The sequence below is a fragment of the Vigna angularis genome, chromosome 5, assembly GCF_016808095.1.
Source record: "Vigna angularis cultivar LongXiaoDou No.4 chromosome 5, ASM1680809v1, whole genome shotgun sequence".
Taxonomy (NCBI): Eukaryota; Viridiplantae; Streptophyta; class Magnoliopsida; order Fabales; family Fabaceae; genus Vigna; species Vigna angularis.
The window spans coordinates 35,849,879-35,871,209 of record NC_068974.1 but is presented as its reverse complement, the minus strand read 5'-3'; the positions used below and the strand labels follow the sequence as shown (position 1 = coordinate 35,871,209).

The 21,331-nt window shown below is 33.9% G+C and overlaps 2 protein-coding genes across 3 annotated transcripts; both read right to left on the bottom strand.

Annotated features, from left to right (window-relative positions):
• Positions 1–198: 198 nt before the first annotated feature.
• LOC108319635 (telomere repeat-binding protein 5) lies at positions 199–5,518 on the bottom strand. 2 transcript variants are annotated; one of them, XM_017550832.2, is made up of 10 exons: positions 5,240–5,517; positions 4,149–4,404; positions 3,257–4,046; positions 2,955–3,164; positions 2,777–2,839; positions 2,600–2,679; positions 2,182–2,420; positions 1,614–1,940; positions 1,320–1,383; positions 199–656 (listed from the first exon to the last, which is right to left on the bottom strand). In XM_017550832.2, exons 2-10 carry the CDS (start codon positions 4,227–4,229, stop codon positions 405–407), a joined length of 2,106 nt encoding a protein of 701 aa, XP_017406321.1. In that variant the 5' UTR covers positions 4,230–4,404; positions 5,240–5,517; the 3' UTR covers positions 199–404. The 2 variants fall into 2 exon arrangements, with proteins under 2 accessions (XP_017406321.1, XP_052734545.1); XM_052878585.1 differs by lacking the exon at positions 2,955–3,164 and having other exon boundaries at positions 5,240–5,518.
• A 3,141-nt stretch (positions 5,519–8,659) lies between these two features.
• LOC108319652 (oxysterol-binding protein-related protein 3C) lies at positions 8,660–16,106 on the bottom strand. The gene is made up of 10 exons (XM_017550859.2): positions 15,848–16,106; positions 15,422–15,515; positions 15,034–15,150; positions 14,879–14,951; positions 14,522–14,640; positions 14,187–14,308; positions 11,099–11,275; positions 10,545–10,689; positions 9,517–9,695; positions 8,660–9,171 (listed from the first exon to the last, which is right to left on the bottom strand). Exons 1-10 carry the CDS (start codon positions 15,937–15,939, stop codon positions 8,925–8,927), a joined length of 1,365 nt encoding a protein of 454 aa, XP_017406348.1. The 5' UTR covers positions 15,940–16,106; the 3' UTR covers positions 8,660–8,924.
• Positions 16,107–21,331: the final 5,225 nt, after the last annotated feature.

The following is a 21,331-nucleotide window of genomic DNA, read 5'->3' as shown; positions in this document are numbered from 1 at the left end:
AAAAAACTACCCGCAGATTGTAATCGAAATTTCAGATTAACTTGTATTTTTTTTTTAAAAACAAATTCACCTGCAACTCTAATTATCTTTTCACATGTATATCCACAGAAATTAGATAGGTAAATTGCAAAAGTGAATTTCATCTATCAAGAAGTAAAAGCATAACGATTTTGCACAACAGCAATTAAAAATTTACAGTGAAAAGAATTGTGTTAGGGAGCACTTTATTACATCAAGCATTTACAAGAAGCAATCTCCACGCAGGGAAAGATCCACATGAGGAGCAGAGATAATTTTACAGGAACCGAGACCTGTTCTTTTGTACCTTGACATCATCACTTTTTACATGGTTTATTAACAGGTAGACTTCATAAATATTTATTGAAAGCAAAAAGAAAAGGACACTAACAACAAAAGTCAGAAACCAAAACACTCTCATCCACATGGCCACTGACTGATGACAACCCTTGCCCCTTACGATTGAAGGAGAAGACGGTTTCAGTTTCCTGATGCTGCTTCTGCTGCTGCTTATTCTGCTGATGGGACCAATATGCGTGGGCCACTAGAACCCTGTCCAAAAGTTCTTGGGGAACAGGTTCACCCCTTCTTTGCTGTGGGGATATTCTGGCCGTGTGCACTAGTGTTTTCCATTTATCCTGCAACAACCCCAAAATCACGTGTAAAATATTTTTCTGCCATGCCTGCTCAGTAAGGAAACCAAAAGTCCATCATTATCAAAATGGTCTTCATCTTTTCTTAGATTCTATCAATATCTTGCAGTAGCTTTTTTAAAAAACAAAAAAAAAAGCAGAAACATGAGGAATAACAAAGTTTTGGTTAGATTAGGATTTTGGACGCTATAGTTTGTATCTCATTAGGTTTTGATTTTTATGATTAACTTTTCTGAATATCAATAGCCATATTTTTAGTTTTGTGGGTCTTGCTACCTAAAATACACGGAAACTATACGGGATTAGTTTTTTAGTGGAAATAAAGACCAATACCTAAGAAGATAACAACTTGTATATGAAATAAAGTCCAAACGAATGAAACTTCCAAGGATCTATGATTAAACATCAAATAATAAACTATGGGGATTAATTAAGAATCAAAACCTGAATGTGTAGAAATTATAGGGCCCAAAACATTTAAAAGCCTCCAGCTTTTATACATAAAAAATCTATTTAAAAGATAAGACATGCTATCGGGAAAGAGCACTACACAAGCAGGTAATGTCTGGTTAAACATGTTTTAAGAGTCATTTACATAGCATGTACAGTACTCCAGTTTCCAAGCAAAAAAGGATCACATGCTTTTACCTTCAAATCCACATATGTCCGATGCTTAGCATTATCGAAAGCACAAAGCTTAACATCACGCCACCTGATTATATTTTTTCACAAGAAAAAAAGAAACACAACAAATAGGGATTGTAAGAGGAAATTTCTCCCAGAATCCAGTCACTGAAAATACAGACGACTATTATCCGCACGCCCTCACACTAGCAACAGGATGGAGTACTAGAACAAACATGACCCACTAAATATTATTGTCTGGCCAGCTTATGGAAAAGAAAATATTATTGTCAAGACAAAGTCTCATGTATATCTTACCTTCCGGTTCCTAGTTTTTCAACTGCTTGAACCAGTGCTTCTACTTCATCTACAGAGAAAGGCCTACGGATTCGGCGCTGTACCATTTCTGATCGCCTTGGCTTCTGGGGTACAGATACCATAGCTAGTTCCTCCCTACCCTTTTCAAGAACAGTAACCAATTCTTTGGAATCTTCCATACCTTTGTCAACAGAAGTGTTAGCAGGAGAAGGTGCCGAATCATTATCACTTTCAAATTGGCTACCAAAACTTGTTACTTGATGCTCAGGTAACGTGTCAGAATTGCCTTGAATGCTCTGATGAATTACAACTGGACTAGAGGGACACCTGACAATAATTTTCAGAAACATAAAACTAAATAATATTTATACGATGACAGTATGAATAACAGTTCATACAAAAACATGCCAATGGTACTAGAATAATTGAATCAAGTATATAAACACCTCATTTCTAAGAGAAAATACAAAGTCCACTGGAGTGAAGTGTGTTCGAGCACAAATACTTAGGAACCTAACGGACAATCCCAGTTCCTACCATACAACTTCATTTGAACGTTTATCACTACCTTAATACAGGCGGAGTTACGTCAGCACCGGGACAGGGAGAATGTGCAGCACATACAATCGGTAGGCTTTGTGAAGAATTAGGCTCCAAGGTGAAACCCAAAGCATCAAACTGGTTATGATGAGAAATTCCAGTTTGAAGTAGTGTTTTACTATCATCCCTAACTTTCTTTCCCTGGAGAAAAACACCAATATGCAATTCACCTCCGAGTACAGCAGTCACTGCATCCATTACTGTCCTCTGCAGACCAAAATGCTATAAGAAATACAGCAAACTGAGCTTGTGATGGAAGAAACATGCAACTGGAATGGATTCCTAAAATGTAAATGCCACTTATAAATTACACAGATGCCATTCCTCGCGAACATCTAGAAATGCGAGAATGGTATGTAGATGGCCAAATACATAAATTATTACACCTTCAAGGACCCAATTGTTGCAGTTTCTGGAACCTCTATAAAAAGCTCTGGCACTCTAAATGACTTGATCCTAAGCTTCACTGGTTAAAAGAAAGAAGTTTACATGTAAGAACCGCTTTGAAGATACTGATCAAGTCAAAGAATACATAAAGAACTGCTCCCTCAATCTTCTCATACCATGAGAACCTATTCGTCGAGACATCTGGTGTTGACATGCTTCCAAGGATGGAATTCCAGGGTCTGCATCAAAGATTTGAAACTTATTTAAACAAATATTCCAGGAGATCCTTAAATACAGTGGTGAAGCAAAAATCAAACTGTAAGTAGGAAGCCACATAGAGGGAATGTGTAAAACCTCTGTGCATCCCGGGAATTGAGTCACAAGCATCCGGATTACTACAATTCTTGGGTGAATAATAAATTCCCCCACTTCTGGTAAATCCACTAGAATTTGAGACAGACTTATAATTAAAAAGCTTCCTCTTTTTGAAAGGAATATTCATCTGAGAAATTTGGCGTTTATTGCACTTCCTCTGATTGTGGTAAGTTTTCTTCCAAATTCCATCTAAAATTAGCACGTTTCGAATTAAAAAAAACAGTGAACAAGCAAAGAAAGATAAAGGTTAAATTAATCTCATGCCATAAGCATGAACTCACCACGGTTAGAAAGTGTGTCATACTTCGGCTTTTGAGCAACTTTCTGAAAGTTAGAAGCCAGTCTTTTACTTATTCCACTATCATCTATACAATTCTTCGGCCTAAAAGCCTTGGTTTTAGTATTAACAGGGTGAGTACACCCAGAAGAGTTTTCGTCATCATCTCTACTAACTACTGGTACATTGTCACAACCTTTGGACAACAAGCTACAGGGAATCCTATCATTATACCCAGACAATTTGGCACTGCCACCTAAACTGATCAACGCAGGAGGGTTTACATCCAGCGTATCCCCAAAACTGTACATCTCAATCCCACTGCCAATGGGTATCTTCTCCAACTCATGCATCCCATCCTTTCCTTTACCTGTATCGCCATCTATCTTGAACTGACTTTCCTTTGGATAACCCGAAGAATCTAAGTTGACTTCGCTAGTAACATTCTCCATTTTTATATGGCTATTTCCATCCACCAATTTTTTTGCAATGAACCTCTCTATGCAACTAGAACTTGTTACTGTAGAAGCAATCTTTGCATGGACATCAATTGAAGGATGTGGGAATTCATTCAAACTTTTTTTGTCACAATTTCCTTCGTCAGAAAGCTCGGATTTGGATGGTTTATTTGCATCATGGCAATCTTTGACAAATCTACACTGATCCTTATTTGATAATGTATCACTAGAAATGGCTGCATTCTCTCTCTCTTGTAATAGTTTACCAGCTACGGTGGCCAATAAGTCAAATGAACACTTTTGCTTGTCTTCCGCTCTTTGAAATATAGCCCTCCTCTATGAAACATTTTAACAAAACAAATATAAATATTGATTCATGAAATCTTAAGTAAATTGAAAGTATTAACCAGGCCCCCATAAGAAGCAGAACAAATTTACCCTAACTGAGCGAGAAGCTCGGGGCATGGCAGGAGCCTGGTAGCCATTAAATCCGTACTCTATCCTGTTCTGTAGGACCATATCTTAGAAACCATGCCAAAACCGACTGATCAAGCACAGATATTCAGCAATCCAAGACCCACTATCCGATAAATGAGCAGTTTTCTTCTTGCTCGATTAAACCAGCCACAGTTTGAAAGCCTGAGGAAACCCTTCCCTTATAAGTAAAAGATCAGATGCATTGCAGTTTCACTACCTGTAAAAGTAAATAATAAGTATTGTACAAGGTTTTACATTACTGAATTTAGTCTAGAATGATAGAGTAAACATCTAAGAGAAAGACTACGAATTAAATAGTCCCACCGTTCCCTTATAACTATACAATGCTTAGGTGTGAGGGTATATCCGGTGGGGCATCTCAAAAACAGGTTCGTTTCTTTAAAAAGGAAAAAAAAAAAAAAAACAAACTTTTAAGACCATAGTCATTAAAAGTAATTAAAAAAAAAAAAAGAGTGCGCGTTTCCCTTCCAAGATTTGGGAACATATCATAGAGAGACAACAGAATAATTGCAATAACAAAAAACTAGATTCGGCAAATACCATTAATTGCAACGCAATCTTTCAGAGTAAAAAATTACTCCCTTCATATGCCAAACCCAGAGAAGTCAATTAAGTAACTTTCACCAGATCCGGGCACGTTGATGATAAAGGAAGAAATACAGATGATCACACAACGAAAACAGATTCAGAAGAAGATATATATAGTCTTTACAAAACAATTCAGCTCATATTAAGACACCATACGCTAAAATCAAGGAAGAAGCAAAACCAAACGATATTTCAGAGATTTCAGATAGGTTCACGGGAAAAGTCAGAAAATTTCAAAAAAGATACCGTAGTAGGGATCTGAAACAACGAAGCAAGACCGATCTTAAAGAAACAAGCAAAACCCAAATCCCAAAGAAAAACGGAAATTCAACTCGAGTAAAGATATTTCAACATAACCATACGACATAATCTCCCATTAATTTCATCGTCCGGCAATCAAAATCACTGTCATAAAAACTTTCGGTGAAACAAAACATCCTTACCTGTTTTCCTTCACAGAACCGAATTTCCACCGGAAGAAGCGAATTCCGGCGAATGTAAGATCGGCGAATTCCGAATTTCGAAGTGAACCAACAAAATCAACAACACTAGTTTTTCATCACAGAAGCAATTTATCTCATGATTCAGTTTGTTTTTGTCTCAAGAAACTAAATTGAAAAGAAAAAGAAAACAATTTGTTGCTTTGAATCCCAAAACCCTCTGATAAAGTTTTCCATCCTTTGCTTAAACCCCCAAAGCACTATATGACCAACCCGTCCACCGGGTGTGCCGGTTATCGCAGTTAACTCCACGGGATATCGCAGGTTAAAGGTGAAAAGCTATGGGAAGGTAAGTAAGTAATTGCAAAATTCCGCAACTTATTTATTTATTTCCATTATTATGCCTGTCATTTGAATTAGACTTCACAGTGTAATAATAATAAAATAATTAATTAGTAATGTATTAATATGTTGCATATAATATTATAGATATATATAATAATATGAGATTTAGTGAGTGGGTGAGAGAAGCGTGATACTCATACTTTTTTGTCATGCATATTATTACCCGGTTTTCTGTGCTAAAGATAGTATTTGTATGGACAAAAAACAAACCTTTTATTATATTCATTTCTGATAATCCATGGAATATAAATTAAGAAACTAAGTAATGTAATGTAGAGGGTAGAGATTTGGTACACTCGTTATCATTTATATCATTTTCAATTTCAACACCAATAAGAAGGCGTTCTGGGTGATAAACGGCGTTTAAGGAATCTCTGTCAATACGTCCTTATAGTGTAATAATGCTTTGTACTGTTTCAAATACAATGTATTATTTAATGATATTAAAAGTGATGATTTTGACTGTAGCAGAATATAAGAAAAACTAGGGTGACAAAATATTAAATATTATTGCTCCGTGATGTGGACACGTGTAGGTCTCAAGAGAAAGACTTGGGTTATCGTTACACGTGGCAGCGTGGCAGTGGCCGAACCACGTCCTTTGTTTCATTCTAGCCAAAAAAGTGTCTCATATCATATCATCCACGTCACCACCTCTATTTTCTTTTTGTCATCTGTATTTTTTATGTTTTAGAGATAATGTGACGTCAGTGTCATAATGGACAAACTTGTTTAGGAAAAATTTGAGTTTATCTCTGTTTAGTAACACACTCGCAAGATCCCTTTCAAGGTAAGATGGTAGAGTCATTGAAAATCAGGTAGGTACAGAAAAAAAGGTTAAACAACCATATTTACATATAATGTAGCTAAATATAGTTTTATTTTTCTCTTACAAGTATGAGATAGGTGGTGTTATGAGTTACATTAGAAATGGTTAAGTCAGAAACAGATGCAAAACCAAACCAAGCATTGATAACTTTGGAGAAAGTTAGTTCAACCAAACAAGCAAACTTGCAATGCAACACATGTTGCTGTCTTACAATATAACACAACAAGTTATTATTCTTAACCAATCAAATGTTTGTGCATAACATATATAAAAATTTAGTTTTTGATTTGTTAGGTTTAGTGAGAAGAAATTTACTAAAATAATACAACGTCAATAAGATTTCAGTTCAAGTACATAACAAATTGATATTTCTCTCAATGCACCGACTATGTTAAGTTTTGACAAGTTTTAAGGTTCATTCTTTCACTTCAAAGAAAACAATAGTATTATACTTTGTTGAAGTAATTCTACGACGTTAGTGTAAACATTATCCTTAGCAAAGAATTGTGTGTTAGAAAAAAAAAAGAAGGAAAAAACTGAAAAGGATTTGTCCTTTAGGAATTGAATTGGGTTAGAAAAGGGTAAGGGCACGTGATGAGAGGAAATGCAAGGTGGCCCACGAAAGAGATGGCGTGTGTTATGCCACTTCTTGCTAATTTGATTGAAGGCAAAGGAATCCATATTCCTTCCCCAAGAAAGCTGGAAAACAAAAACCTCTGTGTTTTTGTCTTGTATTAAACATCATGTTCATGCCACAGTTGAATCATTAGTTACAGATCTGTGTGAAATTTGAATCCAAAGAATAACTCATGTCCCAGAGAAGACAACCAAAATAAAGTGTATTGAAAATATATATTGAACATGAAAAAGTGTATTAAAAATATAAATAAAATTGAGTAAGATAATGATGATGGGAGTTGTCTATAAAAATTATTGATTTTAAGAAGTCAGAAAATGAGTACAGGAAGGACAGTCAAAAGTGTGACCGTGACCTGTGAACTGACATGGCGATGGAGTAAAACGAAGTGAGTTAGAGAAAAGAAAAGTGGGAAAAAACAAGTAACAATGATCGGGAGAAGTTTGGAAGTGAAAGCTAGGGATCAAGTGAGTAGTTGGATGGAGATTAAAGGTCACGTAACTTGAATGTAATTTACTTGACGTACAAGTCACATTCAGATCTCAGTCACACCCACCAGGAAAAAGGGTGAAAGAAGAAAACTTGAGGATCAAGTGGTTAGTATTACACCACTAAGTGCATTTTTGAATTCATGTTTATAAACTTAAACGAGTTAAATTCAAGTTTAAAAACCCAATTCAGAAAAGCGACGTGTAAATTAAGATTTCTGGAAACTTTTGTGTTACAAAACTATGCCAAATTCAAAACAAGCAAAAAGGAAAACCAGACACAGGATACAGTATCATGTGTTCAAGAGAGTGCACCTTTTTGGGGGTAGTGCGTACAAATCAACCTATCGTCGAATCAGACAAGGCAATGGTGAAAACAGTAATGAAAAAGTCGTGTGGGGACCAAGTGAACATATGCACTATCAAAAGTTCATGCGAATACCTAATTTATGATCTTAAAAGATGTGCTGCGAAAAATATTGCATTTAATTGATCAAAATAGTCAAGGATGTGATTCATCGCAATTTAATTAATATTAGTTTCAGACAATGATGATAAAGGTCATTATAATAAAGAAAGAGGTGAATTCTTTCTCTTCCCTTACATAGAAAAGAAAAGGCTGACAATAAATAGCTGTAATATTTCTACCCCCAACCTTTTATAATTCCTTCTTTATCTCAATCAAGTATATGTAAAAAAAATACAAAATTAATTTACAACAATAATTTCTCAAATCTAAAAAGAGGGAAGGGCACTTGCACTCTTGATCTGATCCTAACCGGGAAACAAGGGCACTTTCCCTCTCTTCCCCAAATTCTTCTGGCTACCAAAATGAGCGTAGGAATCACATACTCAGATGATATGCATATTGGTCTTAAAGTGCAAAGCATGTCACAGGCTTCAAATTCATGCCGCAAATATCATATATACTTGTTCTGTTTAATTATTAAGAATTGCGAATCTTACCCTTTCTTTTGGGGTATGGGGTTGGAAGAGAGGAGTGTGTGGTCTAACTGTTTTGCCCCCAAGCAAATTATTAAGAAAAAGCTGGAATATCTTGCATGTTTGACACTAGCAAAAACACCACTGGACAGCAACGGATATATACAAGTTCAATCAAGGTAACCCTCACGGGCTACGGCCGGCCATCATCCATGCAAAAACAAAAAAATTGTATCTGTGGGAGAATCAAAATACTAATGTTCTGCGGATATTACAATAATCACAAGCCAACAAAACCAAAATAAAATTAGATTTGTTCTTAGTATCAATACAATGTTACATGAACCAACTGCAGCATCCGAAAACCAAAGGTAAATAGAAACCGATTCATTCCGTGGCCAAATTACCATACTGCCATGGATTGAATTCAATTGATTTAACATCACAATCATCAATGCTTCCCAAGTTATCTGCAGCAGCCCGATGTTCAATGTATTTACCATTATATTGATAAATTTCCAAATCACCCCAAGGAGTTGGTGTCACTTCTTCAGTTAAATCAAACCATCTAGGCACGAACTTATGGCCTTTTTCTTCTCGGGTTCTCTTTTCAGCACGCTGCCTCTCCTCCAAACTGAAAGGAAACAAGTGAAGGATAAATAACCTGGGAATCATTTAACCAAATTTCTTTGGTGATCTGTGAAACTCAAAAACCCATTTCTATCTGAGAAAAAGGGGTTGACGGTAACAGAGAAGCCTAAAAAAATCTCAAGAGAATACAGAATGGTTCTAGTTTCCAGGGCAGGGTATAACAATACGTAAGGCCACAGAATGATCAATTAAAACCAAACCCCCAAATAAAGATTATGTTGACTGTTGTCTGTTACTTTTATTTATATTAAGTATTAGCGCTTCTAAAATGCTCTGCTAATTTTTTGGACACAGAGGGACAGGAGGAATAAAAGAAAGCGTAAAGAACCTGCTCTTTTCTGCCCCGGATTTTGACAGATCACCCATCTCAAGTGCATATCTATCTGGGCGTAGACGAGAGTCTGATGCCAACAACTTTCTAGGGGCAGTGTCAAAGCTGTTTATTTTATGAGCAAAATGTGTATACTGAAATTTGTCATTCTTTGGAACATCAGCAACATGCCAAACCTGCAGAACAAAATCAGTGGATATGCCAAGGAAAATGATCAGGAACTTTAAGGTATTAGTGTCCTCACCAATCAATATAACAGTAAAGTATAAGTGCAAACTTATTTCTTAACCAAAGTGACATCTGAGATTATTCATTGCAATGGTTATAATTTCTAACAAAAGAATTAATAAATAAGACTAAAAAGCTGGATTTCAATGGATTATATGCATTTGTCAACAGATATGTACTAGAAACCGACCCAATATACTAGAATATATTAGTGTCTTCTTGCATTAAATCATGAGGTTTCTTCAAAAGAATAGCATTTTAAAGATAGGTGCAGAATTTCCAGCGTAAACCTATGTTTCTTAAAAAACAAAGAGCACAAGCATAGTAAACTAACAGAAATAGTTAAAAAAAATTGAGTTCAATGTCACCACTTTTTTGCTTGATGGAAGTGGGGAGAAAAGACAGTTGTTGTTTTCTTCTTTTCAGGAGCTGAGGGTTGATGGATCAACAATATTCACATGGTTCCCCATGCACTCTTGCCTTGTGAAAGTTCCTAAACTGGGTAGAACTATGGCCATTTGCATTGGTCACGACAACTCTAACCTAAACCAAGTGTAACAAGATAGACCATCACTTTATCCTCAAACAGTACAACAACGAAGGCTTCTCCCTCTACATGAGATCGGCTACGTGAATCACGTGATGCTATTCAACTTGGTAAAAGACTAAAGTTTCAAAGGTGTTATTCATCATCAAACATTAAGACCAAGATGCCTAGTTTTTGAAGAAAAGTTACCATGAACATTAATTGCAAATAATCTCAAGTTCATTCTGAAGACTTTTTATTGAAAAATCACCTCTTTCAATTCTGTGTTTGGGAGAGGCTCTCCTTCTGAATCACACTGTTGATAACTCATTGACTCGTTCCACTTCCCAGTCATTAATATTTTAGGCTCCTCGGATGAATTATAGATATATCCATCCACTTCGTATCGACCGGCACTATGACAAATCAAGAAATAGATCGTCCAATTAAAGGTTAGATATTTTGACAAAAGCAAGATACCTAAACAGCTGAGTAGAGAAAGACGAAGTAAAATATAGAAATCCTAAATGAAGGCAGAAAAAATTCAGGCCCCACAATTATTTTAAATATGTTAGTTTTAACAGGAAAATTTCTCAAGTAAACTAGTGGTCAATGAAAACAAATAGTCAGGTGAAGCAAAAATATTCAATGCCACGTTACCAAGAAAATAATTTCAATGTCATTAAACATTGAAGTGAAAGCTGTAATAGAATAAACTAACAAATTGCTCATATGTTGAAATCTAAATCCAATTACAACTGCTACAAACTAATTATAAAGGTATTAATTGCTTCTTAAGAAAGTAGAAACAGAAATGATACAGACCCAAACCATCCACATGGTTGAAAATATAGTACAGCTTTGTCTCCAGTTGTCAGATTAGTCATTATCATTTCCCCAGGCGAATCAATCCAAGTACGGCCAAATATGAGGTTGTTAACCTTTGTAGGAGGTGGCACCAGATCCAAGATTACACCATCTCTCTTAAGAGTCACACGCGTTCTGAAAACATACAAGTTCTTTTAAAATAGAAAATAACAATAGAACAGAACAATTCAGACCAGAACTAGTATTAAATCAAGAATCATTTTCCTGCATAGCTATATACTGTACCACTAAGGAACCTACGCTGACTCATAGGGAGATCCTTAGAAGAAAGTATTGTAGACAACAAACCTCTCTTGTGAAAAAACCTGATTCACCGCGTTTTATTCATGCAATCAACAATACAATTTATAGACCTAGAATTTTCTTACCGTTGTACTACTTGAGATTGAAACCGTAAAATAATTCTCGAGGGCTTGTAAGATCTCTCTCACTCTCATTTTATTTATAAAAATTTTTTGATACAAAAGTACATGATAAATAGGATAACCCTAGACACAATATAATGATGATAAATAGGGTAACCCTAGACACAATATAATGATGATAAATAGGGTAACCCTAGACACAATATAATGATGATAAATAGGGTAACCCTAGACACAATATAATGATGATAAATAGGGTAACCCTAGACACAATATAATGATGATAAATAGGGTAAATATTCTAATATTCCCCCTCAAGCTGGAGTATACAGATTGTATGAATCAAGCTTGGAATAGATAAACTCAATTTGAGATCTCGTTAGGAACTTGGGAACTTCATCTTAGAACAAGATGCATGTATGCTTCAAACCATCGAGGAAGAATGTCTATAAACCAAATTGGACTCACAATCCAGCATAGCCAAAGAGACTCCTCTTGAAATATAGGACCCGTCTTCAAGAGTGTGCAACAAACCATGGTCAGCAGATAGCAAAAGTGCAAAACACAGATTGAAGAACTCACATAAACTTATGTTGAATAATATTGGACAACAATGGACAACCACATAACTTCAACTAGCACCATGAACCTTCAACTAGGATGACTTTGATAAAGGAGATTTCCATCAAAAGTCTGCAGAGACTCGATTGCTATCAAGTAAGAATGGGGCTTGCAGTGGCTAAAAGTGACAAACTACAGGGACTAAATTGCCATCACTGACTGATGGAGCTTGTAGTGGCTGAAAGCTACCAAGCTGCAGGGATTGCCATCACTAAGTGATGGAGCCTGCAGTGGCTGAAACATACTCCCCCTCACAACGAACGACGAAAATGACGACATGTCGATGACAAACTGTGAAGGTGGAAGGTCATAATGGTCTCCTTTATTCATCAAAGCATCCAAAAACATATATGACAAGGGGCTGGTGAAATTGTTTGACTAAGATTCTGAATCTTACCAGAAATAGACTCCCCCCTCATGCCATGAACAACCTTCAACCCATTACTTTGGTGTTGAAATTCCTTGGTGTTAATCAGCTGATAGCACCGACTCTCCTTGGAGACTTGTAAATAAATGACACGAGTCATCAGGAACATCACAACTGCTACAATATGCAAAGCTAAATACACATTAAGAATGGAGGCTAAGGAACAATGGTGAAATAGAGGTACAATGTTGAAACAAAGAGTTTTTTTTTTTTATTTCTTTCTCTAGAAGACTTCTCTCATCCCATCTTCACTTCCATTCACCAAGAGATCATGAGTCTTCAATTCCATAATCTTCATACCTTTAAGCGTCACGTGGAGCACTTAGAGACACATTCACCTACCAATTTCCTTCATCACCTTGCATTCTCAAACAACAACCAACCAGGAAAATACCCAAAATCCAAAAACATAGATCTATTATCACAGTGGTTTGCTTCCTTCACAGGCACCAAGCCCAGGCGCAAGGCTCACTATCAACCTTGAAATGCCAAAGACAGGTTGGAGTGACCACTTCCTCTATTGCCTCAATATCGTCCTCTACCTTGAGTGTTTTGAGCCTCTCCCTTCAACCGTGAGCGTCGATAGTTCCTTGGACTCCTTAATCGCCCACAACACATTCTTGAAATCCTCTGTCAACGATCTCAGAATCTTCTCCATAACTCAATTGAAGGGAAATGTCTCGCCATTTCTGCTGAGTTGATTCGCCACAATTTTAACCCGTTATGTACTCGGCTACTCCTTCTGTCTCCTATTTCACTCAATCATCCCCCGGCCTCCGATATATCCCATGCTTCTTTTGAAGATTTGGCACTTACAATCTTCTCAAAGTCGGACTCGTCAATAGCTCCATACAATATGTAAAGGGCTACCTTGTTCTTCACGCGTGCTACTTTCAACACGTTCATCTGAGCATTCGACCAATTCGTGGTGTTCGTTGGCTCTTCGTGACCATTTTCCACCACCTCCCAGTTGTCTTGAGAACCAAGAAGGGTTTCATTTGGAGACTCCACTTGTCATAGTTGACCACCTTTGTCAACTTGGGCAAGCACACACTATTTGTAAGACTGATCATCTCACTCTCTCTTTTTCAAACACTCAAGCTCTCTCTAGCTTTTTTTTTCCATTCAGACACTCAAGCTAACAGGCTATTGATACCACTTTGTAGACAACAAACCTCTCTTCTGAAAAAGCTTGATTCACCTCTTGTTGTTTCATTCATGTAATCAACCATACAATTTATAAACCTATAATTTTCTTACCATTGTAGTCAAAATAGACAAAAACGGCTAACTCATTAACTACATAGACTCCAATGGCTAGACATACCCACAACAGCTACTACATTTAAGTTTATAACAAATCCAACAAGTATTATAAATAGCTTGGAACAAATATGCATATTCATCAAATAACCCCCCATAAATGTCTCAACCCAGCTTGAAAATACATTAAATATCTTCACATCATAGAGATGTCTTCGAAACTCTTTCATTAAGAGTGCCATTGGCGAACAATCAAAGTTGGGACTTAGAGTGATACAAAACAACAACAGTAACAAAAAAAATGATATAACAGAGGAAATCTACTAAGCAACTGCAATATAACTGTTACCTTCCAACAGGGTAAACGTCAACAGAATTTCCCAAAAACTTAGTTTTCAACTTTGAAGTCACATCATATGTAAAATGCTCATTCTCAGCATGCCCAGCACTCATTGGGGGATGATGACTCACCTGAAATTTAAAATAAATTATTTTATTTACAGAAAGAAAGAGAGGGAGAGAGAAATAACAAAATCCACAAAAGAAAACATGAGAAGAAATTAATTTTTTGCAAGGTCCTTAAGAACCCTATATTCCAAAGACAAATGCACAGAGAGAAGGAAGAAGAGAAAGTAATGTAGAGCATGCCGCATCAGAGAGTTTCCACGAGAATCACATAGATACCTGTTCTGCAAGAAATGTAATTCCGCCATGATTAGTCATTTCATAAGTCTCTCCAAGGATAGGATTAAAAGGCTTCCAGGTTCGTTGGTAAGCAAAGTACACCGATATAGCCCATGATGCTGTGATGATTATCATAAAGTACAACAGTGAAGAAATAATTAGGAAAACCATTCCTAGACTTACTCCAGTGCAACTGGAAGATTCAAGAACAATAACTAATACAAAAAAGTCTCAGATGAAGATATTTGAGGCCAGTAAAATAAATCATTGATAAAAACTATATTGTTGGAAGAATTTTCAGTTCGATTGGCCAAAAAAAGTTAGAAAAGCAAATAAAAAGGGATGAAAATAACTCACTTGCATAAACTAACCGCATGTATGGATCCTCTGATTCATCTGCCTGATCTAACAAGTAGGAGTACTCCATCAACTAGTTCAAACAATTTAAAATCAATCAATTAATACTACAAATTAAGAAACCATCAGCAATGACAAACTAAAAGTAAGCAGACCTCGGCCATTTTCTGAAGCATAGTCATCGGTTCAAAGATAATAACTGGTAGTGTCACCATTGATGTTACATCCGAGCCAATATATTTCTGCATCATCTTCCAGTAACCATCTCTTTCCTTTACATAAAAGAGCCAAAGGGAAAAAAAGATACAAAAGATGTTTAGAATATGAGCACCAATGAATGAGGCATATGCTAGAAGAGAAGAAGAAAATAGAACAAAACCAAAACATACGTCAGAATCATTATCATGAACAAACAACACAGACAATTTAATTTTAGGGAACAGTAATTTCCAACAGCAATTTAAATGTCCAAACAGGGAGCTGGAAATATAACAACGCTAGAAACAACAAGAAATAAATAAATAAATAAAACTAAATAAGCACCTCTTGTTTCCATCTTCCTCTCTCTGCTTCCTCCTCTGCATCTTCTTTACCTCCATCTGGATTAATGACTTCCACACCTTCATATCCAAGAAGCCTGGAAACAAAAACAGAATCATGTAAATAAGCTTAAATTCCGCTCCATATCGTTGCAAATCCTAGTGAGAAAATTGACAGGTACTTTGACACCGCTAGAATAGACTGAAATTGTAGTGTTGTAAGAATGCAATATCCTAAGTGGCTAGTTGTAGAATCCAGGAAAAGCATTTAAATTACTCTAATAACGGGGGATCACTTTTTATTTTCACACTATAAATGCAATCATCAAATGCTACTTGAAAGTTGAAACAAAGGATGCGAAATAGACATTTACAGTTGACATTTTTTTTTTGGAGGTGAAATAAGGAAGGGATGATGAAAACGAAGTACCCATTGACTGATCGATGCATAGCGTTGGTGAAGATGGAAGACATGGCGGAGAAAAACCCCTTAGTTTCATTCTTCTTCGAGGGGCTGCCCATCTCTGGGTGTAAAACTTAAACCCTAATTCAGAAGACTACCAGTTTCAGAACCCAGACAAATTACAAAACTCCAACCTCGTCCAAATCAAATTCGAACTCAAATTCAAACAACAGAAGAGACGAGCATGAAGTGTGTTTTGGGTAAAAGGAAAAACCAATAGCTAAAGTATACGGAGTTCCGGGGATTTATTTTCACATCAATAAAAAAAAAAAAAAAAAAAAAAATATATATATATATATATATATATATATATATATATTTGTAAAAAAATATTAAAAAGATAACTAACCTTATTTTTAAATAAATAAATTATTTAATTTTTTTAGATAAAAATTATCTAATTATTTAATTTTCGCTTAATACATATTTTGGTCCTCTTATTAGTTAGTTTTGTTTATAGTGGTCATCTCTATCTTTCAGTTGTTCAAATGATTTATTCTTAGAGCTGTCAAAACGGACTATCCGACCCGACCTGACCCGACCCACCATGGATTGGTCACTTAGTGAGCCAACCCAACCCAACTCATTTATTAGCGAGCCAAAAAAATTCGAACCCGACCCGACCCACCACGGGTTGGTGGGTAAACGGGTTGGCTCACTAGCTCACTTAATTACAATATTTTAAAATAAAAAAAATTACAAATTTTCTATAATTTAAATCTAAACAAATTTCACTCCCAAATTTCACTCACAACATGGGTGTTTAATTAATTTTGAAAATAAGGAACTTAAATAATTTTTTCAAGCAAAAATAAAATAATAAATATTTTTTTATAAAATTAAAATTAAATTTTAATAAAATAAAATTAGGTAGGTGGGTTGGTGGGCCAACCCGGCACACCACGGGTTCAATCCGCATGAGCCGGGTTTAAATGAGTCGGGTTGAAATCTGACCCGCATAAAAAAAATACAATTTTTTCAAATCCAACTCAGCTCAAACCCGTGGTGGGTCGGGTTGGTTCGCGGGTTGTGACCCATTTTGACAGCTCTATCTGTTCTTTTGTAAAAATGGTTCAATTTGGTTCTTTTTTGCGGATGAGGTTTAACTCACTAATGACGTAATGTTCACCTTAGTCAATATTTAATGAACTTTTTAAAATATGTGGCAACATAATCCAAGTAACGTGGAATGTTAAAAGTTAAATTTATTCTATAAAAGGAAATTACAATGAGTTTTGAAGGGATTTGCGATTAGTTTTAAATTGGGGTTAAAGAATCTACTGAAATTGGTGTTCAATTTGGGTTCGTACTTGGTTGAAATTGCAATTGGATAAGCGTAGGTCAGGTCCTTAACACGATGTTGTGTTTGATGGATTGGGATGTTAGGGTTTAATTTGGGTTTGTGGTTCGTTGAAATTGCAATTATTGTGTAAGGGTTGAAGAATCTAGTGAAATTGATGTTCAATTTGGATTTCTGGTTAGGTGAAATTGCAATTGGAATTTAAGGAGTTGTTATTGTGGTTTATGATGATGGATGTGATGCAAAATTATTATTGTCGTTCTTATTGCTATTTCAAATTCATGAGTTTAGTGAGATTGTGTTAAATTTGGTTAAACTAGAATTTTGCATGCTAATGTGTATATTGTGATTGGAATGGTTTAAAATAGCTAATCGACTACTTGTTATCGTAATGAATTTGGTTGGAATGAATCTTGATTTATGATTTTTGGTTGTGCTTGTGAAGTTAGTAATGGTATTGGATTAAGAAGTTGAAGAAGAGGAAGTTAAGATAGGTGAAAAGTCAAAATTTGGTATAAAAATGGGTTTTATATGTGACTTTTTGAAATAAGGGTCTAAATGAAGAGGTGATCACTTATGAACTATTTTGTGGTTAATTGTAACTTGGTTATGTGATGAATGTGCAAAGAATTGGTTTATGAATGTCAAGAAAGCAATAGATGGTGTCTTGAAAGAGATTTTTTTAAAAGGTTTTGGATGATAAGATTGTGAATTAGAGGTTTTGTGTTAAAATGAAAGTTTTATAGAGTTTTGGTAAGTCATTTCTGACTTGTTAAAATCGCTAAGTTGGTCAAAAGTGAGCTAAAACTTATAGAATTGAATTTTGGTCTTCAACATGAAGATTTAGTTGTTTTGAGTTAATATCTTATTGTAAACAGTTGATAATTAATTTAGGATAGGCTGTACACGTTTGTTTAAGTCCATAATAGTTTAGAATCCAACCTAAGAGTGTTAGAAGTTGGTAACAATGGTTAGAATATGTCATGGATGTTTTAGGGGTGCTATTTATGTAGTTTTCATGCAGTATAATTATGCAACAAGGCTAGGCGAGTTTAAGTGAGTTTAGGCAGTAAGTTCTAAAGGCTAGGCTAGGCAGCTCACTGGGCTCATGGAGCTTGCTGTTTTGGCTTTCGCTAGGTGAGTTTTTGGCAGTGAAGTTTAGGGGTTGGGCGAGTTCCCTCGTTGGGCTTGGGAAGCCCTTTGTTTGGGCTATCACTGGACAAATAGTTTGTGCTCGCTAGGCGAGTGAGTTCAAGTTGTTGTAAATATTTTGATTTCTCTTCTCCTTTATGTTTGGTTTTTAATGATGGAATGATATGTCAATTGCTCAGTAACGTGATTTTAAATGATATGATGGTATGAATAGTATGATTGAACTCCATTTGGTTTGGAAATAAATTTTAGGGTGAAATTCTTAGTGGTAGTTTCAAGTGAGTGATATATTGATGTATAGACTTAGTCTTGGAAGTTATTATGACTCTCCAATAATCGTGCCATCTTAGATAGATAAGGGGATTATATGGTGAGGAGTAACAAGAGATTTTAATTTGTGGAAGACGGATTAACCATGTGTGATAGTTGGGGGGGAGGACAACTGTTTCACCACTACAAATGCTAAACTTGTCATAAGTTGACATCAATACATTTATAGGAATGAGTTTGCCTAGGTCAATAACATGATTGTGATCTTTGGTTTGTTTTGAATGAAATGAAATGTATAATGTGAATTTTACCGTGCAATGATTGTTTATTCTTTTATTATTAGCTCGCCTTTCTTTTGTATTGTTTGTTGTTTGATTGAATGCATTGATTTGTTATGGTGATGATCATCTGTTGGACATGAGCAGAGAGTAAATATATGTTTTTGGAGCAAGTTTTGGATAGAAATAACACTAATGTTTAGATAATATAGTACTTATATGTTTTTTCTTTTAGTTGGGTTTGAGAACCTTTTGTACATAGTTTTGAGATTAGACTTTTGTATATAAAGTTTAATTTATGATTATTTGTATTTATATGTCATGTATTATTAACTATCTTACATGATAATTCTTCTTTAATATTAATACTATTTAAAATGAAATATTATAATAAATATCAAATTTCATTTGAAATAATATAAATATCAAATTTTGAAATTCGAAAGAAATAAATATTAAATTTCAAAATCTTGTAGTAATACCAAATTTTGAAATTTAAAGTTTTTAACCGGATTTTAAAATTTTAATAAATTTTTTAACTGGAATCAAATCTAGTAACCTAAATGCATTTTGAAATGTAACGAATTTCTAAATTAAGTTTTAAAATCTTCTAATAAAAGTTTAAAATGAATTCCAAAATCTAGTAAGGTTTTTAAACCGAATTTTAAAATTTAATATATATTAAAAGAGATAGAGAATAGAAAAACGCATGAAGACTTGAGATGTGCGATTTAGTAAATATGGAAGGCACAAAAAATTGTATATATCTTTAGTAAACAACCATTACTAGTTACTTCTTTTTTATATATAAATTTTTACTGAAAGATAAAATTATAAACTTAAAAGAAACTCTCATAAACTAGATCAAATAATAAAAAAGTTAAGGTTTAGGTTTTGTTGGCTTATCTCACCAGCTCTACAACTTTTTGTTTTATTAAGTTGTTTTTTTTTTCTTTTTTACTGGAAAACATCTGGTTTTTCGTTAGCAAATGTATATCTTTGTTTTTTTTATCTCGATCATCAACATTTTAACCCTTGTAATATTTTATTTTTTCTATTAAAGAATATGAACAAAACTAGGATAATATTTTTTAAAGACTAGAGACAATGTAAAAATTTGAAGTCTTGGTAGGAAAAAAAAGAGGAGTTAAAGTACTAACTATTTTTTTTATTATAATTTGTGATTTTTATTCTATTTTTGCACTTGGATGTTTATAGAAAATTTTAATATAGTTTTGTTTTGTTTTAAACATTCAAATATTTACACTACTGTTGAAAACTTTTGTAGTAACATCTATATTAACCTTTTGTGACTTTGATTTGTTGTAAAACTAAAGAAAAATATAAAAACTATCTTTCAACTAAATATGCGAGTTGACACTTTTAAGATATTTGTACATTTATAGTAATCGAATTCCTATAATTTAAATATATAACCATATTGTTATTATTCAGGAATATAATGACATTCCTATTATTTGAAGATGTAATCAAATCTTATTATTCAAATATATAATAAGATCTCTATCATTTAGGAGTATTTTTATTATATAATTTAGTTGTAATCTATTAAATATAATAAATTATTATTGTTTCCAAAGCAAAATGCTAAAACTAACAACTCATTAATTATAATTTTTTTTCTTGCATAATTTTGGAATTGTAACATATATACATAGTTGCTTTTACCATGATTTTTTAATATTTATACTAACCTCCTTATGTGATCATCAAAACAAAAAGATATAAACTAAAAAAAAATCAACTATCATTAAATACAATTTTCTTTTTTACAATTTTTTAATTGGATAGTTCACAATTTTTTTAATATAGTTTTTTTTAACAAGGTTTCAATAATGAATTTATATTGTTGTTTTTATTTGGACTTTATGACGCTATATTCATTAATATGTTGTTTCATATCAATAAAGTATGTGTTTCTGAAACTTATATTATAGGTTTATTTTATTCTACTATAATTATACGGTGATTTAATCTTTAAAATGATAATATTGTAACCGTATTTAAAAACTGAGGTTTTTTTATATATATGCAGATACTAAATAACACTTGTTATTTTAAAAAGTTGTTATCTATAATAATAATTATAATCAATATATAAAAGATACATATTTCATATTTTTATTTTATCTTTAATAATATTTTTAAATTAAAAAAATCTATAAAAATATATAAAGGATTATATATTTAATATTTATATTTAACTTTTAATTATATTTTAAAATAAAAAAAACTGCCCAAATACTATTACTATTTTTATTAAATAGTCTTTTTTTAATATATAGAGATACTAAAGGTATCTTTTTCAATATTAACAATGATGTATGTACCATATCATGAAAACATCACAATAATTAGGGCTTTACAATTAAAATTTATTTCCTGAAAAAGATGTGAAACCAATATGTTAGAATTCTATATTTTCATTAT

Bases quoted from the DNA above. Each gene is read 5' to 3' on its own strand.
- LOC108319652 (XM_017550859.2), bottom strand. From the start codon at position 15,939: ATGGGCAGCCCCTCGAAGAAGAATGAAACTAAGGGGTTTTTCTCCGCC. The intron at 15,151-15,421 runs GTGCTTATTTAG...TTTTATGTAAAG, and splicing joins GAGGAAGATGGAAACAAGAG to GAAAGAGATGGTTACTGGAA. The intron at 14,952-15,033 runs GTCTGCTTACTT...TGTTTGAACTAG, and splicing joins TGCTTCAGAAAATGGCCGAG to TTGATGGAGTACTCCTACTT.
- LOC108319635 (XM_017550832.2), bottom strand. From the start codon at position 4,229: ATGGTCCTACAGAACAGGATAGAGTACGGATTTAATGGCTACCAGGCT. The intron at 4,047-4,148 runs GTAAATTTGTTC...AATGTTTCATAG, and splicing joins GAGCTTCTCGCTCAGTTAGG to AGGAGGGCTATATTTCAAAG. The intron at 1,941-2,181 runs GTAGTGATAAAC...AATTATTGTCAG, and splicing joins GTAACTCCGCCTGTATTAAG to GTGTCCCTCTAGTCCAGTTG.